The 27,571-nt window shown below is 36.9% G+C and overlaps 1 protein-coding gene across 2 annotated transcripts in view; it reads left to right on the top strand.

The window, feature by feature from the left end:
- DTNBP1 (dystrobrevin binding protein 1) overlaps window positions 1–27,571 on the top strand; it is a 64,070-nt gene that overhangs the window by 22,118 nt on the left and 14,381 nt on the right. For both annotated transcript variants that reach the window (XM_010402892.3, XM_010402891.3), the window contains exon 7: window positions 5,588–5,610. In XM_010402892.3, the coding sequence (XP_010401194.1) occupies window positions 5,588–5,610 (23 nt within the window). The remainder of the gene's footprint in view (window positions 1–5,587; window positions 5,611–27,571) is intronic.

Here is a 27,571-nt window from a genome sequence, read left to right as displayed (position 1 = left end):
AAATTGTAGCTTCTCTTAATTTTCTGTTCTCAAAAGTCAGCTTTAAACTTTGGTTCCTAAAATTTTCATTGTATGATAAAAACAAACTGTATTGATACATGTAGGTTTTAGTGATCCAATGACATTGCATACTAAGATAAAAGTTTTAAAAAAAAGAAATTTAAAAACTGTCCCTTTTTTTGGATAACAACAGGATGAAAGCAAAAGCATAAAAACTGTCCTGTGCAAAATCTTACATCTGAAGGCATCAGCTTTTAGAAGGAGCTAAGCATTTATTCCACATTTAACATTCCATTTTGGAATGGTTCCAGTGGTAAATGGTCTGTGTCAGTCTCTTAGCAGAGGGCAACACTTGTTTTAATGATTTCACTTCTACCATTTTCTTACAGTTTTAATGCCATCTCCCTCATGTTTACTGTCCTTTTGAATGATAGTGCCTGGAAGATGACTCCTAGTGTTCTTAATGAAGATAACTATTTGTTTCATTTTTCAAAACATCTTAAGAGTAATGCTTTCACTGTACCCTGAAACTGCTGAATATATTAGGGTAGTATTTGGTTTTGGTTGTATTTATTAACTTGATTGCCAGTTAATGTCGTTTCTGTTAAAAAAATTCGCTGTTCCATCTGCTGGACTGAAGTTAATGTAGAAGTTTTTCTGGAAAACAGACTTCAGCTACTTCTGTATCTGCATGAGTATGGAAGCAAAAAAATCTCCATTGCAATTTTATTTAAATGCCTTAGTTCTCTGTTCTTCTCTTTCAGTGGATAAAATGTCACTTTTCATGATGAAGAATGCTGACCTCTCTTCAGTGTTTCTTCAAATGAATAGAAACCCTGGCCTGCTGCTCAATTCTAACAGTAGTTTAGTAATAGTGTTAGTTTTTACTGATTTTTCAGTACTTAAAGGCTTTTCATTGCTTCAGCCTCAAGTGTATTTCAAAGTAGTAGTTGGCCTAAGTATCTCAAAGGGGTGCTCAACCGATCTCAGGGATGGGGAAAACAGTTTTGTGTCGGGATTGACAAAAGTGATAATCCTAAGTACAAAAAAAAAGGACTTGAATTATTTCTGTGCACTGTGCTAGTGACACAGGTTTTGAGTTCTCAGTTTTTTGGCTTTTACTTCTGGTGACATCCAGAGGAAAGTCCCAGAGGAGACTTTCTGGTGGCTTTCTAGCTTACTAAAGCTTGAGTCAGGCTGTGGAAGGATTCTTTTTTCTTTTTAATATATAATTTTGAAAACTTAGCTGTACCAGACATAGCAGAGGAAATGCAGCATTTCTCACTTTTTGGGTTGGATCTTGTTAGGTGCCATAAATATTTTTAGATTAATTTGCTGATAAGCATCTATACTTTCTTCAAATGTATTTTTTTGTAAATAGTATTTACAACCCAGAATTTATTAACACATATTATTGTAAAATCTTTTAAATTTAATCCTCAATTTTTACCATTCATATGCTGTCTTGATACTGTCTTTTGTTTATATATGAGTCTAGTAGTTGGAATTTACTGACTGTTACTTTTAGAGCTAGTGTTAAAAAATTGTTCCTGACATTCATTTATGACTTTTTTTGCTTTCTTATCTGCCTATTCTTTTCTTGAGGATAAAATACGAAATGGTCAATTCTGACTGCTGACATCTTTGTAAAGAATGTGGTGTTTCTGTAGTCTCCTAGATATTTAACTAAATTCCATGATGTTTAGTTACACTTAGGAAATTGATCTTAGTGTTACAGCCCTTTGCAAGATACTGTAGAACCTGAGATTTTTTTTCTTACTGTTGCTAAAGAAATCAAATTCCATTTGATATCAGTAACTTAGAGCAGGACAGTTTTGCCTCCTGGTCCTCCCCTATTATTCTTTCTGGATTTATTTTTGTTTGTCAGTGATACCAGTGCAATCTTCCTAGTGTCCATCTCATCTGCTCAGTGACTAAAGCAGGGTTAATCCAACAACGCAATGAAAAGCCTGAGGGGAATGGGAAAGTCCTTGGGAATTTGTATCTGCCTTCTAAGTAGATTGTAATTCTAACTGGTCATGTCAGTTACTCTGTGGGACAAGTCATATAGTGTAGGTCGTTTGTTTCACCTGTTGTCTCCATAATTATATCTTCTCACCACAAACCCTGAATCTCAACTTTTCTGTAAATGAAGAAGTTGAGACCACAGACAGTGTCGTCATTAGAACATTCCAGGTAACTTAAAAACTGGTAACTGTGTTTGACTCGTATAGAATTTTACAGACCAATTAAGTCCCCCCCCATCTATTTTATGAAAACAAGCAACTGGAAAGGCAGGGATTAACATTATTGCCTCTATGTGTGGCCAGATAGTTTTCATGGATATCACTTGGGTGATCCTGTACAGCCTCTTGCATCTCAGGAAAGAGGCTGGGATTCGTAAACTGCTCTGCATGCAGAATGAGATTACTTTTGAAGTGTCTCCATGCCTTTATAGCCTGGTTATATTAGACGGTAGCCTGTTATTTTAGCCTTTTTTTCTTGCTCAGAGATGCTGAACTTCATCTTTCACTGAAAAGAGCTATTTATATTGTAATATGCCTCTTAATTCAGTCCTTTCTTCTGAAAGCTTACTGTTAACTGTAAAAAGGTAAAATGTATTCTTCCAGGAGTAACTAGCCAGGTTTGTTGTCAGTAACCTGGAGTTTAGTAGCCGAAGAGCATATAGTCAGATGCCAGGTAGTTGTATTGATTAGTGGTCAGACTCAGCATGGGAGTTCCTTGAATCCTGGACAGATGCTGAGCAGCTCACGCTGGGCTTCAAGAGCTTTCATGTGTAGCAAGGCCAGAGGCAAGGTAGGTGTGTATTTTTCTTCTAACAGTAGTGGAAAGGGTTATCTCATCCATCTGTGCAGTTCATGAATGTTCTTTTGGATGAAAACTCTTTAAAATCCAGGAGCATTTCCCTATGGAGTGTTTTCAATTGCCTTGTATGTTTCTTCCTGCTTGTCTTTTAACCTTGCTTTGAAGGCCACTTTTCCAAAACTGTTTTCAGTTTACTCTTTTTCATTTTAATTACTCTCACAAATTGCTGTTTCTTTATATTGTCTGTGTTCTGAATATGTAGTTCAATTCTTAACGTGAGTTCAGTGTATTCTGCAGATGACTTTTTGTCTCTAGACTCTTAGAGAAGACATAGGAGGTATCTTCTTTCTGACAGTTTATCAATAAATACAAAAATATTTATTTACTTATAAAGGGGAGAAATGTGATACTGTTATACATTTTTTCTGTACATCTGTGTGCAAGGTCTTAATTACCCAACTAGAAAATGTACTGATATCTTCTTAAGCCATCTGTTTTTCCAATATCATTACAAGTCAGTTTCCTTTCCACTTTTCAGTTTAGTGTCATGTTCTTACCAAGCCTGCCGATAAATGAGATTTAGGATTAAAATTTTAAAACTTCCAAGTTTTTATTTGTATAATTTGACTTAATAAATAAATTTTAAAATCTTCCATGCTGCTGATGCTCAACATGGTTTCAATAAGCATGTACGTTAGTATATAATTCTAAATGGAAGTTTTATTGAAAGTCTTTTGAGAAACCACAAGATGTGATTAATTCATGCGGTGTAAAATAAAAATCCTCAGTCTTTGAGGCTGAATTGGTATGAGGATACTAGGAAGTACAGATCCTTAAATTTTGAATCTGTATTTTTACTGTATGCTAATCATAGATACTTCTAATTTTCAGAGGTATGTGTTGGAAAAAATTTTTGTCAAATATTAGTTTCCAACTTTCTTAATGAATGGCAATTATATATATGGTTATAGGGACAGCATCTTAGTGCATCTCAACCCTAAAAATATTGATGGATTTTGAAAAGGAAAATTCTGGGGATTTAGACAAAATCAGTGATTGTCACTTGGTTACTGTATTATGATCTTGTTTACTAACCTATTTCAACACAATGGCAGTAATTGTTTCATCTTTCCTTTTGTGGACAAGTGTCATAAAATCTCCTGATTTTAGGTGCAAGTAACGTAGTTTTTTGCTTCTTACTTTCACAAGATGTTTCCTCCAGTATGGTTTTGTTTCAGTCCATGGAAAACAAGCATTTCCTGTGATTGTTGCCTCAACTACTGTGCCATTATTAAAAAATAAGGAGGGCAACTTGTGAGAGTGTTTAAGAATCTTGTAACTGTGCTTAGAGTATGCAGGGTAGGAAAAATTTTTTAGGGTACGAACCTGGAAATCACAGGTATTGTAAAGTAGCTTTTTTTCTCTGATATGAAAGGGAGAAACTAGCTTGGGAAAGGGATGAAGGAGAAGCAGGAAAGGAAATAGATTCTTACAGGAAGTTGCAACTAATAGAATTCTTCACTGTGAATCACACTCTAGCTTATTTCCTGGTAAAGCGCCCATTCTTTCAAAAACCTGTATTTAACATTGGTTACAAAAGTGGGATGTTCTCTGAAAATGTGGAGGTAAATGCATTCTCTTGCTTGTTTTAGAATACTTTGTCCTGCTTAGAAAATAAATTCTTTCATCTTTGAGAGAGTTTTGTCTGATCTTGATGCAAGAGTAAATGCTGAATTGCATCATCTGTTAAGGGGTAGAAGGAGTTGTTGTGGTATAGCAAATGTACTGTGAAACAGTGTCTCTGGTAGGTGACTGAAGGGTGCTTTAGTCTGTGGATAGTGAATAGAATAATTTATCTGGACAACTGTTAATTCAGTCTTTATTTTTCTTACAGTCACTTTTTCTTCAAAATTCAGAATTTAACTAGGCATTCTGTGAGGCACAGACTGAAAAAGTTTGATGTAAATGAGTGTTTTGTAAGGCCAGCATTCTGCCTTATCTAAGCTATTGCTTAGTTGATTCTTCTTTAGCCTTTAAATTCATGATGAATTACTATCTTGTAGTAATGACAATTGGAGCATTTTGCAGTTTCTTTAAAACAGAGAGAATATTTCCCTTCATTTTATAGCCTCTGCAGTCACAATTGCATAACTTCTAAAAGTGGAGGGTGGCCTGGTATGAAGGCAAAAAAGGTATTACTATCTTTAACTTAATTTCTTAGCTTTCTGGTACATGAGTACTATGGGTTATCTGTCATACTCCATACTCTGGTAAATCCTCTCCTCTGAGGAATGTCACTGTATGTCTCTTTGCCTGTCTCTGTTTTAACCGAGTGAGTGATATTGTCCAACAGTGTTGTCAAAATGTTTTTGAATGGCATTGATGAAAATGGGACACTAATTGTTATTTACTGTGCTGTAAATTGGTAAAGCTCTGCTAAGCAAAGGATGCTTTAGTAACTAAAGCCTTAAGAAGTCTTGGTTATTTTTGGAGACGTGTATCTGGAAATTATGTAGCTAGATACAAATGTGCAGTATTTGTATAATTGTGCATGTTTATAAAGAAGTGGTGGCCTAATTTCTAAACTGGTTGATTTTGTTTGCTTTAGATAAACACATGGTAATATTACCCTTATATATGGTGACAATCAGATTCTTTGATTTTCGTCTTTTAGTGAGTCTTAAAACATGTAAAATAAATCCTGTAGTTCTAGTTGTAGTATTTCTAATTATTTTTTTTTAATTCTGCTCTTCTCCAACAGGAAGGAACTGGAAACATTCAAAGGTAAATTCTATTTTTATTTTCTACCTAAATATTTGTAAGGGTTACAGTCATTTGTGTTTTGTGTGAAACTGAGAAGGAACTGTTGTCCTTCTTCATTTGACAATGTTAATTTTATGTTGACCCAGCAGGCTGTTTATTTTTCATTTTACCTGTTCTTGCTGCTGTTTTCTTTGGGAGAGTCCTAAGTGTAGGGAGAACACAGTTATTTTGTTGTCTTATCTAGGTTTCAGAGATTCCCTTGTCTAACTCAAGCCTTTCCCTTGGTGTTCAATTTTTGAAGTTTAGGGCTTTGTCTTCAACTGGTTGATGTCTTTTCTGGCATGGATATAATTTTGGCACATGTTGTAGGCTGTTACATGTTAGATTTTTGTCTAGCTGTTTCTAGGGAATTTTCACAGTATTATGCTATCAGACAAATTTAATTTTTGTAGCTCAACTTGTTGGACATACTTGATGATATATACAAATATTTGTCCAATATATGATGTAATGGCTGGAAACTCTGTCATGTATTATTGCTTTGTCTGTGGTACATAGATGGAACACAATCCCATTTTCAGTAAATCCTAAACTGGGGCTTACTCTACCTTCTGATGTTAATGTTTGATCAGCTTGAGAATTGCTATTGTCTTTTCCTTTGGCTAGAACGTGGGTTTGTGACTAGTATTTATGAGAATGAAGTCAGGTGCATTGACTTATGTCAATCAATTGTCTCTTGAAATTGAAAGCAGGGATGGAAATTTCTATCAGCTGCATTCCTTTGCCTTTTCAGTTCATTACTATCTCATCTTTATGTGATGCTACAAAAGGAAAATAACAGTTACAGTAACAGATAAGCAACACAGATTATGTAAAATGTCACTTTTCCTGTAACTTGCCAAACCAACCCTTTTGTTGATTGATTTGACAGCTTTCAGCACAGAGCAACTCAATATAAAATGGAACATAATGCCAGGCTCCTTCTGATCCAAAGCAAGGCAGCTGCTTTGTAGTATCTGGTGCTTGTGAGAACAGTGAATCCTGGTTTTTTGTTTGTATTGATTAGGTGTTTTAAATGAGTTTCTGGAAGCCAGGAGAGTGGTTTCCAAAGTAATTTCTCTTTTGGCCTCTTTTTATTTTAATAGAGACTTTAACATTATTTGACAGTAAGTATTTTACAGAGGCAATTATTTTGATGGAAGAGGAATGTGCTAGCTGTGTGTTGACCTTGAAATTTATACCAAACTAAGCAACAGGTTCTCTAATGGATACAGATTTCCAATACTGGTTATGAAAGACTTGTCTTGGTAGCCAAGAGAAGGCTGGATAAGCCTAGAGGGATGAATCTTGGAAAATGGATATTAAACATCTGTCAGCCTAATTTGTGTGGGTTTTGTACAGTGAACTGGTGATAAGCTTGTACCTGACAGAAGAGAGGAGAGTAATAGCTAAGAAAATTTCAAGAATGGTCTTGTCAAACAAGTCTAATTTCTTTCTAGAAGATGACAAGAAGAAGGTTTAAAATAAACAACAGATTCAGTGTTTTGATTTTGGCAACAACTTTCACTGTTTTGCCTGACATTTCCCAGGAAATTGGGATTAAACTACTAAAAATCCAGGTGCACAATTGATTGAAAATACATGCTTGGAGGAAATGTTCTTGGGTTTCTGACTTACTAAGTTGTTCGCTCTCAGATCTTGGAATTTTTGTTGTCAACCTAGATTGTGAAGTAGAGGTATTCATTATATTGGCTTCATTTGGTCTTTTCCTGGCCTTTTGCACCTTACATTAATATCTGAGTATCTGCCGTATCTTTCATCAGCTGCTTGGAAGTAGGGAGAGTAGGAGATTCCTTGTTGTGAAGGATTCATTACATAATGGCAGATGTTTTGGTTCTAGGGCAGCTTTGCCTGATCTAACTTGGGGCTCCTATTTGAGTTTCCTGTTTTGAGCTGCTTCTGGGGCTCACTAGATTTTGGCAAAAATGATCTGTCACTTGGTTGGCTTTAGTTCCGGTTGATGAAGCACACCGAGATAACTCGGTGGATGTCTGTAGGAATCCTGTCACAGAGGAAGGAAAAGGCAGCAGCAAGGGCAGGCAGTGTGTCCTAAGTTGATAGCCTAACACTGTAATCTAAAAAGCAAAAAAACCAGGAAAAGTTGTTTCCAACTGAAACATGTTAAGTAGTTGAGTAGATGGTTCTTTACATTTTAATATTGCAAGTATAGACTACAGCCTCAACTAATTTATCTTTGCATGACTGTCCAGAGTGAAATGTCCTCATCAACATTCTGTTCATGAAACAGAATGTTTCCTAGACCCTAGCGCAGGGTCTAGGAAAGAACAACTGTTTAAAATACCTTCATATACACTTGCATCTTTTAGTGCATTTGCACTTGAAATCATTGTACATTAAAATCTGTTTCAATGGAAAAACCCGAAATGCCATTTTTTTTAATAGTAACTTGTTATTTGTGAATTTGAATACCATATGCTAAAAAGTAATAGCTTCCAGGATATAAGGATGGTAAATGTCTTGCATAAAAATATCTTTCGTAAAGATACAAGATCATTCTATCTGAATATGCAGGAATTAAAGTACCACAAAAAAATTCCTTTAATATGTTTGCTAGAACGGTTAAAAGAGAGTTGTATGCACTTTTTTCAGTATCCAAATGCAACTCTCATGTTCACCAGTGCTGAGTTCTTATGCCTTGCTCAGGATAGAAAGTAAGTTTTACTGGAATTAAGATACTGGCCTAGTCTGAGGTTCAAAATAGCACAGCACTAGAAACTTGAATTCAGTGGTGCATCCCATCAGCTGCACAATGAATACAGAAAAAAATGTGAATTATATGTTCGTGCTGACCCTGAGAGTGCAGCTGTGACTCACAAGGCCTCTGGGTAGCTTCACAGACCTCTCAGCTCTGTTTTAAAAACTTTACTTCCCTGGAGTTTTGTGGATGTGTAAATACAAATACATACACAAGTGTAGTCTGTAAATTTGTGAAATCTTCAAATGTCTGTAACCTTAAAAACATTGCTAGGGCCCTTGTATATACCTAGTATTTACTTATGTTAATACTGAAACAAAATCTGCCTTCACACAACCAAGAAGCAGAATTGTTTCTGCTTTCATTTACAACTTCTCACTGTGTGCGCCAAGGTACAAAGTAGTAATTCATTGACCTTCTAAATATATTCTTTGGAGATACCAGGTGTCATCCAGAAGGGGCCCTAACAAGGAATGTCTATATGCCTGTTTGCAGCGTTGGAAAGTTTTGAGAATCCACTAACTCTCTTGCTTGTTACTACCTTTAAGGAGCATGAAATAAGAGTGTAATACTACTTTAAGAAATTATGAATTATTTTTGTATTTGTCAATGTTTTAGTATTTGTTCCTGCCATTTTCATGTTGGTATTGCAGATTGTACTCTATTTCATTGTAAGGAATAGATTTTACTAGTCTTCCTTTTGCTTTAAGACTTATTTTTACAGGGCCAGACATTTTCCTTCTGTTGTTTGCTGCACCCACAGTGTGCAGGGGCAGAACAAACCTTTCTGGTCTCTCTTCTTTCAACCACAAGGGTTTTCTATTACAGAGTAATTGAAATTGATTATTACTTAATAATCTGTGATGCTGAGAAAGTGAAGGTTATAAGCTTTCCTGCTTCTTTGTGTTAAACATCTCTCCCTGAAGAAGGCAGGGAATGAGTGTGTGGTGTCTTTGTTGACACTGCTGCAGCACTGGCATTTGTGTACCTGAAGTGTGAGTGTGAACCAGGACAGAACATCTCAAAGGTTGCCCAGTTCCTTATCTTTTTTTAGTACTTTATCATTCAGAGGTCTTTGCTGTAAAAGATGATGGATTTATGAATGGAAACATTGGTATGCCATATGGAGTAGCCTGCAAGTTTGTTCCTAGCATGCACCAATTTCAGTCTTTGGAGAAGTGCTTGTTGGAACTGGCTTATGCTCTGTGCTGTCCTGTCTTGGCCGAGACTCATAAACATGCAAAAAAAAGAAAAGTGTTCTGTTCTGAATCTTGGTAATTTCTTGCAATAGTAGAGTTAATTTTAGTTGATATTTTTGTGTGGTTTTGATTTTAGTGTTTGATGGGTTGTGCTCTTGCATGGTTTAGAAAGGGTGTGTATCATTTTCGTTTCACAGCTGAAAAACTGGAAATTAGATAGCACATACGTGGTTATTTGCTCCTGATACTTGAAACCTGGTGCATTTATGACTGAACAGAGATTTCAAATAATTCCATCATTCTTCTAGGCACATGGTACCATTTTTTAATTTATTTTTTTTCCTTTTTGAGTTAACATTTCTTTAGCTCCAGAGCAGCCAGGATTGTGTAGTAAATAGTTACAGAATACTGTTAATCTCATTAGAAGATGGAAGAGTGGAGCAGATAATGAGGTAGGTAATCAGCAGTGAGAGAGTAGGGGGAAAAAAAAAGTTCTAAAAGTAATAGAATTGCACAATGCATATGTTATTACATATGCTGTTGAGTTTACTTCAGAAATAGAAGTTCACTTCTAATTTATCCAAATGGGAACTGTATACATGATAGATTTTAAAATTGTTTATACAAGTCCCTTTCTATTAAAAGTTTAGGATGCAATGTTTTGAGTTCATTTCTGGAAAGAAAGCTAAAGCACTAGAGGCTGTTTAGAGATCAGCAACACAGCACTTTCGGACAATGAAAGGTGACAGCAAATTTGCAAGGGCAAATAAGCACATGGCTTTGGCTACTGAGTCATGCATATTTCTAAGCTTTAACAGGATTAGTTTCATTCAAGCTCAGGGAAACAAGGTCATATGACCATTTTCAGCACTTCTATTTACCCTACAACAAAATACGTTTTCAGCCTTTTGAATCAGAGGTCTCTCCCAAACAAGGCCTGATAAGTTTTAAGAGCTTTATCAAAATGTTCCTTGAGAAGGTGACCTGTGAAATAAAGAGGTGTTTTTTCTTGCTTTTGCCATCAAAGTTAAGTCATTGGGTCACATTTGATATGCAGATTTTTTTGTCATCCCTATTCATGCATATAAGATACCACTGTTGAAATTGCAGTTTTCCAGTCCTTTTATCAGGAGCTTAAATATGTCTATATCCAAACTTTAATTTTTCCCTCTGCTAAGAGCCCACAATATTTGGAGCAGTCTGTTGACTCCACCTCTTTGTTCTCCACTTTTTAAAATCTACTCACTTTAACAAATAGTATGTCAAACTGATTTTTTTTTTTTTCTTCCAGTCTAGGGATTCTCTTTATCATGCTGTGTTCTGATGGCTGTCAAAACAAAACTCCTTTTTCCTACTCTTCATCTTGCCTTCCAGATGCGTGGGTAATATGCAGTGGAGGTCTTTACAGCTCATGGTTGACAAAGCTCATACATTCAATGATGTAGCTGCTCTCGAAGTTGAGCTGCAATTTTGAGCACATAATCCTGTATGTTTCTTCTGAGCAAGAGTAAGATGACATTGTGGTAGAAATTCATTCCAGCCACATGGAGTTTGATTACTTTAACATTTCTGTGGTCCAAAACTGCAATATTTAAACCTTGTAGCTCAACTCTTACTTTGTCATACCAGAAAACAGCTGGGAAAGAATTGCTTAATTCTTTGTAGTAAAGCTAAAATGGAATTAAAATGTCAGGTTTATATTCAGATTTCAGGGGCTTTCCTCATTATTTTGCTATAAGCTGAAAATATCCTGATAGATTTCTGGTTAATACTGTGTTTTACTAGCTTCTTTACCATCCAGGCTATGGAAGGAGAGCCTTGCAACTTTGGATGTCTTGTGTTGTCTGTGGCAAGAATTGACCAAGACTCTTATATATGATAACCATTCTCTAGGGAACAGAAAGATTTGAGACTTGGGCACTTCTGATCAAACCTTGAGTGAAAGGAAAGTAAGTTTAACTCCTGAAGTCTTCCATTTTAGTGTAATTGGGTGAGGCAGATGGAGAAGGAAACAAGATCCTAAAGTGTCCTTATAGCTACCTTGCTTTTGATTTTGCTTTTTACATTTTCAAGTTTGCAGACTCTTGCATCTGTTTAACTCTCGGGACACGTTTTAAAAATTTCTAGGACTGTATCTAGCTATTTGTATCTTCTACTTTTGCTTCTTTTTTGCTTTCCTTGAAATAGATATGGCCTTAAAATCAAGCCTTTTAAAAAATAGTGGGTTTGTTTTAAAATCCTTTTAAATAGCATAATTTAAGGAAAGTTCACTCTTGGTCTTTCACTGGTTTCAGCCCTCCCCAGTAAATAATTGAATCTTTATACATCTGGGCAGATATTACCAACACTGAAATGTATGTGTGATCTTTCAGTTGTACATTTCTGTAGCCCATGGGTGGATGGTGCAGGGTTGCACATCTGATTCTGTTTGGCCAAGTTATCAAACTTACTGGAATCCTTTGAGAACTTGTCCTATCTATGAATACATACCCAGGAACATTGGAAGTTTTCAGTTTTCTGGGATAATACACCAAAGCAATTGCTTGTCTCTTGCTGACACTCAAAATGTGACTTCCTTCTGAATTGGCAACACAAATTGAGCATGAGGTGTAATTGAAAATGTATTAGCTGCCTTTGCCAAGGCAGCAAAACATTTGCTGGATTAAGTATTATTATGACTGGGAGTCAAACTACAGTGGATAATATCTTGTGTACACATTTATTTTGCAGATGACTGGGAACAAACTTATTATCTAATATGTTAATAAGCATCAAGTCTTCAGGACAGACAATATTTTCTATACAAGAAATAGAATTTACATTTCAATGGAAGAGGAAAAAAAGGGGAGGTTCGGCATATTTCAACGATAGAAACAAAATTATCTACAATTCTACCTTTGATTACTACGTCAGAAAGCCAATTTCCATTATGCTTTGCCAAAAGGAGGGCTGCATTGTCAACTAACTTAATCATACAATGGTTTGGACTGAAAGGAACCGTAAAGATCATATAGTTCCAACCCCCCTGCCATGCTGGGGGTGCCACTCACTAGGCTGGGTTGCTCAGAGCCTCATCCAGCCTGGCCTTGAACACTTCTAGGGATGAGGCATCCACAACCTGTCTGGCCAACCTGGGCCAGTTCCTCACCAACCGCTGAGTAAAGAATGTCTTCCTAACATCCAATCTAAACCTGCACTCTTTCATTTTAAATCCATTGCCCCTTGTCCTGACATTATCTGCCCATTAAAAAAAAATCCCTCTCTCTCCTTTTTATAAGCCCCCTTAAGACCATAGTGAGGTCTCTCCAGAGCCTTTTCTTCTCCAGGCTGAACAACCCCAGCTCTTAATAATTTGATATGATGAGGAATTATTTTCCTTTTGCTCATTTTTTATTATTATTTAATATTTATTATTATTTTTATTTTCAGCTGGTGAGGTGAAAACAGGTAGTGTCAATACAGCCTTGGGTGGATCTCAGTGATAAAATGGCATTTTGTTTAATTCATTACTAAGGTGGCTATATATTGGAAAAAGACTTGAATTTTCAAAGCTTAAATAGGGAGTAGGATTTCTAAAGGAAGTCTCAAAAGGATGCTATGGAGAGACCAGATTATTTATGGGCAAACTAGATAATCAGATTTCCTTGGAATAAATGGTGTGTGCTTGTGTAACTTGGCTGATCAAAGATAAGTTTTGATTTTGTCTCTTCTGCCCCAAACCACTTCTGGTTTAATGCTTTAAATGCCTTTTTGTTTATTTATTTTTTCATTTTTATTTTTTGGTTTATTGTGTGTTTGACTGTAATATAATTTTTTATGTTGCAGATTCGACAGTGCAGTTTGTAGCCTCCATGCTCAACTAGATTTCAGGATTTTATGTGATGGCTGTCACCTGAAAGTGCTATTCAGAAAATGAATTAATATAACCCATAGAATGCTAATGTTACTAATACTTCTGAAACCTTGTGTTTATCAGGTTTTTTTAATGCTAATTCTGACTGGGTAAGAGTGAAGAGCAGGAACACTTCTTTCTATTAAATTCTGCTTCATCTACATACATTTTCAGAGAATCTTGCGGGGTTTTTTTTCATGAGGCACCCATATGCCCTCTCACCTCGTCTTTGCTTTGCATTTTGAGGGGGCTGGTTTATCTTCCCAACAAATTTTAATAGTGATGCATTTATGTAGTTCTCTCTTTCTTTTCCTTGAGTCCTACTCTCTTTGTAATCTAGTATTGCACTATGTCAAAAGCCCTTTCAGAGGTCAGATGTATCACAACAAATTTGGCATCACTGCAGCTTAAAATAAGATGCCTCATGAGTGTGCAGGTGCAGCTCCTGTTGCCTGTGAGGGAAGTTTACCCTGTGCTGGAGTCAGCCTTTGCAGAATCCTGGTTTTGTCAGGAGTAGAGGAGGTCAGGGTGACAAAAGGGATTTTCTTCAGTCATTGCCAGGGTGAATAGCAAACTGTGTAGATAATAGGAAATAATTTCATGGGAACATAAGTCCTGTCATACTCAGTTTATGTAGAAAAGAAAATACTTAAAGGTGTAATATTTTAATTGTCCCTTGCTTAAATGCTTAAATGACTGATGTAGAAAAAAATAGAAGCCTGTTTTGTCTACAGCTCTAACTTGAATTCATCCTTTAATTACCAAAGTCCAGACTGGAGGTGGGATTATCTCATGATTATTATTATTATTCTTTTAATATTTCACATAGATATTTTTGGTGTTATTTTCACCAGTTAAATAAACCTGAGTTTTGTAGGCCAAACATTCTGGGTATTTTTATTTTTAATGATGTCACTTGGAGATGTATTTGTTATATAATTGCCTTTTGCTCCTACTCTGTATTTTGAGAATTGTCACAGAGAAGGTTCTCAAAATGTGATCTTTGTAAGTAAAAAAAGGGAATTGCTATGGCTATCCTGGTTTCTGGCACCACTGCACACCCTCCTAAACTGAAGAGGCAACGTGTGCCAGTGTTCCCAATTCTGAGGAATGCCTTACGGGTTTTGAAACATAAATGCACTGTTGTGTAACTGCAGCATCACCAGAGCCGAAGATTCTCAGTCATATCCTGTTGCTGTATTTTTTTTTCTGAACTGCATAACCTTTTTTTTTTTTAGTTTTTGATGAAAATGTAGCCTGTATATGTAATACACAAAAATCAGTTTTCAGTAGAGAATACTCTTCCTAGTTTATTTAAAAATCACATCCAAGGCTTTTAATATTTTATGTGTGAAGTAAGAATAGTATGTAATCTGGCTTGTGGAATATCTGAGCTAAGCCATGTTAAGGAAAGGCACTTTAAGGGGAGAGCCTTGTGAACATCACCTAATAAAAAAAAAGAATTCAGAACCCTTCTTTACCTTTTCCCTTGCTCCTGAATCACTTTCAGACGCTTCCAGCTCTCTGCCAGATAAACACATGCTGTAGCTGCATGTCATCAGATTATATCCCGCTGGGAAGATTTCAGTCTCTGCAGCACCCCTTGGTTCAGCAGCATGTGGTATCTTCCCAAATACATGCCTGCATTTCTGGTGGAGCCCAGCTGCTGGGAGCTTGTGCTCAGGTTCTGGGGAGGCGCTGAGTTGAAGTATCCATGTGTGTGCTGCTGCATCTGCGTGCGAGGGACCCATCGGAAACTGCCCGTCGCGGTACCACTGCTTTGAAAAAGCAGCCTTCTGGCAAAGGTCTTTGTTCTGCATCAGTGAAGATGCACATCACTGGGGCTGCTTGGTAACTGGAGCTTTCACTTGACCAGTGCTGGGTTTCTTTTTACTTGCTTATTTCTTACTGCCATGTCATCTCCGGGAGGCACTGAGAATACTCAGAAGAATTCATGTAGGTGGAACTTTATTATCATCTTTATTATTTGTCACCTTAACTTGCCAAGCTAATGTAAAATGCAAAATGAAATTAAAGTTAGCTTAATTAATTTCCTCAGTTACCACCATTGCCTGATTTGCAAAGAGTGTGCTGTAAATGGCAGGTTAATTATCGACTTGATTTAGCAAATTTGAATGAAATAGTGACTAAATGTCTATTTTTCCAGGGCTTTTGTTTATTGCTTTGCTTTTGTCTGTCGCTTTGCATTATTGTCAAGGTAATACGAATCAGAATTAGTAAAAGAATTCGAATACACAGATATCTTGTTAGCTAAAATTCAAGCAGGCGTGTCTAAGGGTGGGGTGACACCAGAGGATGAGAGGAGACAGAGAATTATTATCTGAAGATAAAACCACGAATAAAAAAAGAGAGTAGTGAATGTATTAGCATGGATACAGTTATGCTAATTTCCTTTAGATTAATAAAACAATAAGTAAATTCTAATGGTGTATTTTTAATGAAGCAGCTAATGCTATTTACATCCATATAAGCCCCCTGTATCATATGAAACAATGTTTTTAATAATGCACCAGTAACATTTTTATGCTGTTAATTTGTAACTAATGGTGTTTAGAGCTGTGCCCTAATTGAAGTGGGAATAAAATGTAGATTTCTACTCTGATTCTTTTTATATTCTTTTACATAACCACGAGGAGTTTTTTTTCTGTTACCATTCACGTGGATTTTTTTTTTTCAGTGGATGTCCAGGACCAAAAGATAAGAGTAAATTGAACTATTCGTTATTTTAATAACCTGTTGGAGCATGCTTTATCAAGGCTCTACCTATGAGTTGTAATTTTGACCACTAACGTTGATATTCATGTTAAATAATTATGTAAAGTTGAATATTTTGTTCTAAGCAATTCATCTGATGTGGGAGAACTCTTTACATTTGTGTTGATTAGAAATAATTAATTTGTAAAAATACTTGCTTTCCATAAGTCTAGTCAGATCAGTTGATTATTTACTTAAAGATGGCAAAATTTACCCTCTGTTCTGCTAAATGGGGTGTGACCACTTTGCACTTAAAATTGTCAGTATTGCAAGATATATATATATATATATATATATATACACACACACACTACTGGAATAATCCATTTTGTATTCTTAACTACTTTGTGCTTATTGACAGAAGTTGTCCCTGTACTTGTTCTTGTTTCCTGAAATTGCAATGGAAACATGGGCAAAGAGCGGCACAGCTGCAAATATTTCTTTTTTTCCTTATTTACCATCATATCTTGGACAGTAGAACAGCTGTTTTTTGTGTAGGGTGGGGGCCAACCTTGGACTTATATAAGGATTAGAATATGAAATTGGAGAATAGTTTGAAATGCAAGCCTTAGCAATATTACTCTAAGTACTTCTGGGAAGAGGTAGCAGAAAGTAGAAGCCTTAGTATGAACATTAATACTATAATAAAACTAATAATCAAATACCTCTATGGTATTTGATTATTCTAATTTCTTTTAATCACATTTTAATTTCTAGCTTTGTGACAGAAAAAAAGTAATGCAAAACATGTATTTTTTGATAATCTCTTTGCTTACCACCCATGTACACTAAGGTTAATGACAAGTTAAAAAATACTCATACACCTACTTTTAAACTCTCTAACAAGACCAGCTGTAGTATTTTTTGGGGTGCTGAAAGACCACATGCTGTAGGCTCTTGCTGCCTGTGACTTTATCTTGATGTAAATGAATTTTTGAACGGTCTTATAATGACAGTATTCTTTATTTTGGCATGCTGCTTCTATTTTATGTTAGAAATGTAACTGTAAGTGCAGACATTTCATCAGTTTGATTTGTAACTAAATAAATGTACAGTAATAGATTATACACTTTTTACATTTCTCTACATGACACTGTTTCTTTCTGCAGTGGTACTCTAAATATGATACTATTTTCGTTCTTACAGTGTTCAAAAATAGTAGAATTGTTTTAAAAGCTGCAGTAGAAATAATTTATTCCTTCTTTATAGCATGTCCTTACATAAATCTGAGCCCTGCCTTTCCCAGCAGTGTGTTATTAAACTACTTGTTCTGCTCAGGTTCTAATGATGTGTGTGGATGGCTGAGGTGTGCATGTGAGCATGTAGGAATTCTGAATGCTTCTCTACTCCTTTCAGTAAATGGAACAAAAATGTGGGTATTCTGGTAAACTATTTTGCCCATTTTGTTTGAGTGTTAGGAATGTCATGTGAAATTGTATTAAGGCAGCGGAGCTGATGCTGTACAAGCATAAGTCTTCAGTATTGTAGCTACTGTGGCGTCCTTTTCCAGGATGTGTTTGCTTTTGCAGGTGAAATGTTGGATAATAAAAATAGATATTTAAAATGTGAGCTATTTTAAAAAATCAGTAAAACATTTTTATATGTACATAATATTTCTAGATTGTGTATTTCTAACAGAGTGTGTGAGCCAAGGCCAAAAGCGGTTAAGAGGCTTTTTTGACTTAACACATTGTTTCATTTTTAATCACTTGGGTTACCCTGTGGATTAGGGTGAAATAAGAATCTTGTGGAGATGTCACTCAGCCCTTTTTTTCCTTTTATGTAGAAGGCAGCTAGTGCTATTTTGATGTTGCATAAATGAGACTTGATCAAAACGTAGTTGGCTGCGTCTCATTTTAAATCAAACGGGAATGGTGCCATTTATAGGAATAAGTTTCTGGCTTAATTAGATGATTATGTAATCACTCCAGACCTTGCGTACCAGCGTTTCCATTGGCTCAGGAGGGTTTTCCCTTGATCATAATCTTAAATCCTCATAGATTTATTCTCTCTTCTCTGGTTATTGAACATTGAACTGGGAGCCCACGCCTCACAGAGAAGACACACTGAACACCACACAGTTGGTTTTCAGTTATCTTGTGCGTTCACAAGGGTAGGAAATGAAATTGGTGATACTTGATAGGCTCGGGGTTTGCAGGTCACCAGTGATGTGGGAGTTGCAGTTCTGCTGACACAATGTCGAAAGCCTTTATTTTAAAGATTTACCTTTATTTTAAAGAGCACCGTTGTCCATGTGGTTTGTCTCAGATGGAGGGTAGTTTTTGTCCCTTGCTGGAGTGCGCAGGGTCTTCTGGAGGGGCCTGCAGCTTCAGCTTCTGTCTGGATATAACTGTGTGACTGGAAGAAGTCTATCCATATTATGGGTTTGGATGACATATGTATTTTTTCCCTTTCTGCTTGTTGGTACATATTTAGAGGGTTGTGCTGCCAGTCATTTAGTATCTGGTTCTTACTACAGTTGAACATGTTTCAGATGCAAAGCTGTAGGAAAGCTGACAGAGTAGAAAGCCAAGTCCTTGATTTTCAGCACATTTTGGAAGTCATAATGGGTATGAAAATGTCCACTAGTTGCAGGATGGGAGGAAGTCTGGCGGAGGTACTTCTGTCTCTCTCTCTCTGTCCCTGTGTGGAGTTCAGGGTGCTTTTCTACCAATGAAGATTTCTCCTGCATATTAATGATTATTAAGTCTAATGAAATCCATGGAGTGAAAATTAATTAGGTATGTGAAGGAGTTGTGGACTAACTCTAGAACAGAAGAGAAAACAGAAGAGGTTTTATCTAGCACAAACAATAAATAGCAAACCAAAAAGTTCTGCAAGTGACAGGTTATTGAGTGAGAATGATTTAGGAGGAAAACAGTCTCAGTTATGAAGTCTCTTTTGAGAAATGAACTATTAGGATTAATTCAATTGTGAACACGGTAAATAACATCCAGGAGTGGATCAATCATGAAATTTCCAGTGGACAGCTGCAAATGAGGTGTTAGAGAAATGATTGAGTTATAAGAAGAGAACTTATTTCACAAGATGCTGGGCGAGCTTGGCCTGCTTGACGGAGCAGGGGACATGGAGACTTCTACACGTAAACATATTGAAGGAGTTAGCATCAGGAAAAAGAGAAATTCCTGAAAGGCCAGGGTGTGTTGGACTAGGGGGAGCTGAGGAGGTTGTTTTGTAGTAATTAGAATGCCTCCAGCTAATTGTTAATTGTGTAAACTGTTCTAGTATTAATTTAGCAAAGAGGCTTTCTTAAATCCTATAAGCATGAAAATACTGTCTGCCTATGTTGTGATACTGCTCAGTTTCTTATTTTGTCTGGCATCAGTTGTTTTCTGCCTTACCACAGTCATCAAGTTACTGGGGAGGAGGAACACAGGAGTTTCGAACAACACGTCTGGAGTGCTGTGTCCAGTCTGAGCTGCGCAGTACAAAAAAGACAAGGAGCTCCTGGAGAGAGTCCAGTGGAGGGTCACAAAGATAATTAGAGGTCTGGAGCATTCCTCTTATAAGGAGAGACTGAGGGAGCTGGGCCTGTTTTGTCTGGAGAAGAGAAGACTGAGAGGGGATCTCATTAACACATATGAATATCTCATAGGCAGGTGCCAAGAGGATGGTGCCAGACTCTTCTCAGTGGTGCAGGTGACTAGATGAGGAGCAATGGCCATAAACTAGAACACAAGAAGTTCCATCTCAACATGAGGAGGAACTTTACACTGAGAGTGGCAGAGCACTGAGCAGGCTCCCCAGGGAGGTCATGGAATCTCCCTCTCTGGAGACATTCCAAAACCACCTGGATGTGTTCCTGTGTCCCCTGTTTTAGGTGACCCTGCCTTGGTGAGGGGTTGGCCCAGATGATCTCCAGAGGTCCCTTCCAACCCCAGCCACTCTGATTCTACTGAAGTCTGTTGGACAAAAAATGTCTGTTGGTTTTCTGATTCTTGGAATCTGCTGCTCTTCTGTCTTCAGAGGGTGAGAATTAATAGCTCTGTGGTATAAATTTAGTCATCGATGACTAACCTGAAACTTTGTTATATAAATGTCAATTTTGCCATATTCTGCTAATTGGATCCATGTTCCAGTGATGTCCTCACTTATCATTCTTAGTTGCTATTTTGATATAGAAGGCAATATGGCATCTGTCTTGTTGGCAAAGGCTTCTGTTAAGAGTTCTGTATAAAGCCAAAAAACTGTATGGAACCATTAACTTTGCTTGAAAGGGCAAGTCTGAGAAAATTGTGGGGAAGGTTTTTGATTCTGTCATTGCCTGAAGACTTGACCACATCTCAAGCACCAAAACCATTTGCATTTCTTCACAGAAGACAAAAGCTCTGAATACCACTTACTAACGTTAAAAATGCACTGATCTCAAACTGGTCATTTCAGTGATGAACATGCCTACCCTTTCATGTTCTAAGCATTGGGGACAGTATAAAATTTGATAAAAATGTTTGGGCTTTTCTTCATTTCTCTTAAAACTTCCATTTGAAATATGCTGGTTTACCCTTGTTTTTCAATTCCATGTAGTACATCATATTTTCTAGTTTACATTTTACTGAGCTTTGTGGAGAGTGTTAGATAATTTGTGTAAACATGACCTTTCTGTACAATGTAGCATTGTTTTTAGAAGCACCTTCCTTTTTTATTTAAGTTGCTGACTTCCCTCTGCATTTGTAAATGGAGCCTTAGTGGCCATCAGTGTGATCTCATATGTCATGACCTAAAAAGAAAATTTGAAAAGCTGCATTCCCTTCCTTCTGGAGTCCTGGATGATTGCCAGAACTTTGCATTAAAGCCCACAAGCAGTGGTACTAGGAGAGTTTTTGCCTTAAAAGATAGGTGGAGTTACATGCGGATCACCGCGCCAGCATCTCTGGCAGGATGGAGACAGATTTGTTCTGACAATATAATGCGCTTTACAAGCTTCTATTTTTAGATTCTTTGTGCTATGACTTTTTAAAGACTATATTGAACAAGTATTTTGTTTCTCTTAAGAGTCTTACACTTCAGGAGGCTCCAGGTTCATACAGACACTGTTAAATTCTGCGAGTCAAAAAGTGTGTGTACCTAGAGAAGTATTTTTCAGAGTACTTCTAAACATAGCTCTTCCAAATTTTTATAGTTGAGCTACTTCATAGTGTTCTTTTGCACTGTTACCCCTTGGGTAGGTGCAATCCAGTCTGTGAAGCACCCAGGGACTGATTTCCTGCAGGACTTTCATCATTCCACAAATATCCTGGAGCGATCTGCGAAGTCTTGACTTCCACATTCATCCTCAGATGAATGAAGGAGTGGCAGTGCAAGTGCCAATGGCACGTCCCTGTGCTCGGACCTGACCTCCAGATCTCTTCTTGAATGAGCAGGTAGCTCAGTTTCTGGGCTCTGACAGTTGTTCTCCTAGCACTGAAGCAGAGATATCATTTGTAATGGCTGAGTAGTTGAGTGGTTTGTATTTTGGGAGGCAGGGAAGCAGTTGTATTAATTTGCTGTGTCAGTTTATATAACCTTGGTGACTCAGTGGGTGCACATTATTCTTCCAGTACTGCTGATTTAACTAGTTGGCTGCTGCCTTGCTCTCAAATCTGTCAAGTATGTTCCTATGGATTAATAGAGGTGAAGGGTGAAATATGGTCAACTGTTTAGAACTTTTAAAGAATATTTAAAACAGAAGTTAATGTGAACTGTAAATGAGACATTGAAATGGGGTATTTCCAAATAGAGAATCATCAGATGTGGCCTATGTTATTATAGGCTGCCTCACTGTAAATTTATGTTCTTCGTTCTAACTTGTGGGTGTAAGAATAACATTTCTTGTTTTATTTTCTATATACATTGCTATACGTGCTTATAAAATGAAATCTCTTCCAGTCTTTTTTATTATGTTTTTCCCCCTAGGCTGTGTATCCTCATTCAGTTTACTATTTAGAAAGCATTAGACAGGTGTTAGAAAAAGCAGGCCATCAGACTTCAATAGCTGCTGATGTGATTACTGTTTTCACTTTAAAAAATGGATTATAATAGCAGTATGCAAGTATATAATGTCTGACCTATTTTGAATAGTAAATGGAAACTGCTGCCGTGCAAACTTCTTCGTCAAAATGCAGTTCATTCTAGCCCTTTAATATTTCATATGTTCATGTGTGAAATTCTGTGTAATACGTTGGATACAACGCATTTGTATTTAGCCTGGAGAAAAGGAGGCTTGGGGGGACCTTACTGCTCCGTACAACTACCTGAAAGAGGTTGTGGTGAGGTGGGAGTCAGTTTCTACTCCCAGGTAACAAGTGACAAGAGAAAAGGAAACGGCCTCAAGTTGTACAAGGGGAGGTTTAAATTGGATGTGAGGAAAAGTTTCCTTGTGGAAAGGGTTGTCAAGCATTGGAACAGACTGCCCACTGCAAGGAAGTGGTTGAGTCATCTTCCACACATTGTGAATGCATCCCTGGAAGCACTCGAAAACGTGGATATGGCACTTGAGGACTTGTTTTAGTGGTGAACATGGTGGTAGTGCTGGATTGGTGGTTGAACTTGAGGATCTTAGAGGTCTTTTCCAACCTTAACAGTTCTGTGATTCTGTATTTACCAGTCTTATTTCAAAAATACAGTATTGATATATTATCAAGTCTCAGTGCTTTATTTTAGTTTCTTCCTTCTTAACCAGGATTTTAGGCTTGTTAGGGTTGGATCTGTCTCTGATGCAGCCACTGTTTGATATATATAGAAACCCATATATTGTCAAGGGAACTTGTTTAACAGATAAGGCACAGATGAAAAATAATTTAGAATGAATAATATCAGCAAGGATGTTTCAAAATAGGAGGCTTTTTAACCAAATGTCTACAGTTTTATAGAGCATGAAATTATAATAATGATGTTACTTTGATTCCTTATGCATGCTTCAGTTCTCATTAGCCTTGGATAGTCACTATTATAAACAGATTTAATAGTTTATAAGAGAACCACAATAGGTTGAAGTTCAGTGCTTGATGAACACCTTAGTATAGCATTCATTCCATCTTGTAGAGGAAATATGTGTTCCAACAGAACAGGAATGTTCTTGGTTCCTTCCCACCCCCACCACAAGCTTTGTTCATAATTTCAGGTATGTTTACGAACTGATATTGAGGTGATTTGCCAGATGCTGTCCCTGGTGTGTCTGTGTCTTGGAAGACCTCATAGTCTTTGTTTGTCATGTTCCACAGATTTTGTTGTTACCCAAGCCCAGGATAGATTAGATTGTTTCAATGTTAGTCTTGTGAGGAGTTTCTTCTTTAAATTCTCTTCATTTATCCCACATTGCCTGTCTCATTTGTGTTTTAAAAGGCATTCCAAAGTCTCTGGGCATCAAATGTTTAGACCCTTCGGTATTGTTTGTAACCCACTTCCATTAAACTTAATCTTTTACTTAAAAAATAAATTTTGGTCTTCATGACTGTGAACAAAATTTTCCCTGCATTAAAATGTCAGTGAAATCAAATGTGGTGTCATCTGTTGTCATCTACAGCAGCAGTGAAGAGATGAGGAATACTCTGCCTAAAGCTTTGGAAAGCTTAGGTCTTAAAATTCATAATTTTATTTCTGTGTTAGTAATGAATAAGAATACTTTTGGTTGCTCTAAAAGGAGGCAGCAAATCTCTTTTGCCATGGAAGTTGGACACTGTTGGGGCTGACAAAGCAGATGTAGGATGACAGGAAGAAAGAGAAGGAAACAGGGCAGATATAATGGTGGCCTGAAGGCAATGTTTTCCCACTGTCATGCCAAATGTGTTGTGAACAAATAATTCATATTTAATAAAGGTCATATTGTGTTTTAATGATACCCTCCTCTAAAATTAGTTGATGTTCAGATTTCAAGAGGCATGTTATTCAAGCTTAGATGTGAAAGAGGAAAAATTGGACACTGAGTAGGATCATTACACTTCTGCTTATAGTTTATCCTAATGCTTCAAAAATTAGCATTTCCACTTTCTGTTTTAGAATCACCATGCAATAGAGGCTCTTTGTCCAGGTATGGGTGGCTATACCTGTTGTAGTGACAGAGTGTGTGATTTTTGTTGCTATAGAGAATGATACCTAGTAGAGAGGTGCTGTTTAGAGAAATAGAGCGAGAGTTAGGAATTTTAACTTTTTCAGAGATGAGCTGCACGTTTGCCATGTGCAGGAAATGTGCATGCATTTTGTGAGGTTTAAAGTACTTGTGACTGATTACTGCTAAAATATTCTGAAGAACAAAATCAAAAATTAGGTTAGCAAGGCCTTACACATATTCAGGAGTTAAGGAAAATAATATAAATGAAGTGTTCTTTATTTTTAGTTGGCCTAAAGGTGAATGTTTTTAAGGTGCTTACAAACAGCAGAAGTTGATTGATACAGATGTCAGGGAAATGAATTCATCATTTTATACTGTATTGCAGCACAGGCACAAGTCAGTACTTGCTGTCCCAAGGTGTGGCAGGAGATGTTAAAAGACCTGTGTGGCATCCATGTGCTGGAAGAAAAGAAGGTGGGGAGAAAAGCTGAGAGAGAGATTTCATATAGCTGTGTATATTGAAAGGAATCATCTCATAGGAAGTGTATTTTACAGGTTTCACAGTCCTAATTACACTGACTTCCCTCTTCAGTCAGCCCCCCTTCTTTTTTCCCTTCCCCCTTGTGCTTTTATCAGCGTCCTGAATTTCTGCTTTTTATTCACTCCTCACTGTCACTTTGATGTCTGTGCATCCTTCAGGTGGATTTTCTTTGTTTGCTCAAATAAGATACTGTATCCTAGGTGTCGTCTGTCAGGTCGCTTTCACCGTAGGCATAGGGTTTAGTCACTGATGGTCACAAAGCAGGATGTGCTTCCTCACTCAAACGCAATTGTTCCTGCAGCCTCTTGGGTTTTTGTCTGTCAGAGTAGCTTCAGTAGGGCAGATTTTATTGTAGTGGCTTTTTGTTTGTGGTGTTTGGTTTCAATAAGGCAAAGCCTTCTCTGCCTCTGTTTTAAATTTCTTCCTCCCAGTTAGTATTGTTTTTCTCCCCACAACTTGTTTAATCTCTGCCAGACTGGAGAAATCCAGAATGAAGGGTCGTATCTCATTTATTATCTCTTTTGGGCAATCTGATTTGCCAGTTGCCCTTCCCCTCTCCCTCTGCCCCATCCTCATTTCTCTTCCTTTGTATCTCCTTTCCTTTCATATTTCTCTTGTTTAGTGCTCCACTGAAGCATCAGTAACATCATCCATCTGCTCCCCCTCCTCCCTTGCTGCATGGGTGTCTCTCTTTTTGTTACATGTATTCATTGAGGTGTTGGGTTAAGCAACTGAGAGACCTAGGAAATTTTGTCCTGTTTTAGTGGTAACAATTCCTCCCAATGAAAAGCAGGTGTAAAACTGTGAACATCAAATAAGAGAAGTCTTAGCTATTAATTATACTCGTTCTTTGAGGGTACAGGTGACCTGGTTAGTTATGTTAGCCAGTGGAACTTGTCTAGATGCATTTAATATTAATAAATTACTCTATTAATTTCCATTAGTCTGTTAATTTCTATGTATTAAATTAATTATTTAAAGCAATCTATTAACCTAATGGTGTTAAGATCTTAGATATGGCACACATGAGAAAAGACCTGCTGGTTTTTGTACAGTACCTTTAAACCAGCCTGCTACAGTACTTGAAAAATTAATTACGTGGTTGTTTAAATCAGTTTGAGTAGCCAATTTGTGATCAATTTATCCATTAGTGCAAGCTAAACCAGAATAAGCACAAGTTTAAAATTACACTGTTAGTTTGTGCCTGGTGCTACCATTGACGAATTAATGACCAAACAGCAAAAATAGTTTTGAGTGAAGGCGGTTGCTGCTGGAGCCGGCAGTATGGTGGCTGTTGGTTTTATACCTGATGTCAATTCTCTGCCAGCTTCAGGAGGACAGATGACAGCTGATTCTGTATAAAAACAATCAAACAAACGCACACCTCCAGAAAGGTTTCTTTTCAGAATTGTTGGGTCTAGAAGAATTGTTTTTGTTCCCAGCCATCAGTGCTTCCTTGGTGTGGCAGTGCCAGTTTGATCTAGTACCAAAAAATCAGGTATATTGTTTGGGTGAGTGGTGATCTACCTTGACTTTGCCAACATTGATGCACTAGTTTAGTCTGGTTGTCTTTAAAGACAAAGTATGGTAAAACTTGTATGTCAGACGAAAAATTTGAGAACTACTGGTATGTTGAGACCTGGTAGCTTCTCTTCTTGTTAGTAGCAAATGTTGTCTGCCACGTGAAATCCTGTAAGATTTAAAGCGTGAGACATTCCTCGGGGTTGAACAAAAGAAGAGGGTGAACCCAGCCATAGACTACAGTTTACAGACTGTAAAAGAAGGGTTTTGGTTTTCTTCCCATCTGCCCTTGTTGTATGGGTTGCTCCTCAAGATTTGTCCTTAAATCCTTTAAAAAACAAATAGACATGTCAAAGTTGCAGAAACTGTTATGAGTTGGCAGTAAAATTATGGAAGGGCTTTGACACTCCAGATAAAGATGACCTTTATTACACCTTCAGTGTTGCACATCTGTACAGTTTGGAAGATGGCACACAAATAAGTCAGCAAGCCAGTGGGAGCAGATAATCTTTCAAGACTTTTTTTTTTCCCCCCCTTCAAAAGATTTATCTCAAATATTTTTCAAGTTTATCAGAAGAATTTTATTCTTATAATTGAGCTATTTAATGACAGCTAGTATTTTGCAAGTTGGAAGTTCTGTCAGGGCTGCTTTTTTTGTTTGTTATGGTCTGTTATTTCTGAGCTATAGACCATTTAATATTCTGTTAAAAAATGAAGAAGCAAGTGGAATGTCTTTGAGTATATGAAAACTAGATGCATGGGAGAAAGCTTAAAAGGTTTCATTAAAAATTTAAAACTCAATGTCCTTTCTTTAGAACTGACACACTGAATATTGCCTTACCTCTGAATCACAGCCCATGTGCTAGCTAAACTGTTTTTCACATTTTAATTTTAAAGATAAAAATGTTCAGTGGAAAAAACACTGTCTGTATTTCTGCACTTAACGTCAGATGCCCTATTTCTTGCTATATAATGCCTTTCCATAGGTAGAAAATGAGGAATTTTAACTGTGAAAACGTAGTCATATGTTCTGAAAATATGGCTTTATGTGCAGCCAGATTGTTCTGTTTGAAATGTAGTACAATTTTTGTTTTGGTTGTCTTCCTTTTATTGTGCCTATATAATTGTTACTGTCCAATTGGCTGAATTTAAAACAACCCATTAATTGAAAAACGCTTTTATAAGAGACTATTATAATGTAGCTTGAAGAGATTTGTCTTACAGTGTTATA

Source organism: Corvus cornix, chromosome 2 (assembly GCF_000738735.6).
Source record: "Corvus cornix cornix isolate S_Up_H32 chromosome 2, ASM73873v5, whole genome shotgun sequence".
In the NCBI taxonomy this organism is placed as follows: domain Eukaryota; kingdom Metazoa; phylum Chordata; class Aves; order Passeriformes; family Corvidae; genus Corvus; species Corvus cornix.
This window is presented reverse-complemented; position numbering and strand designations above follow the sequence as displayed.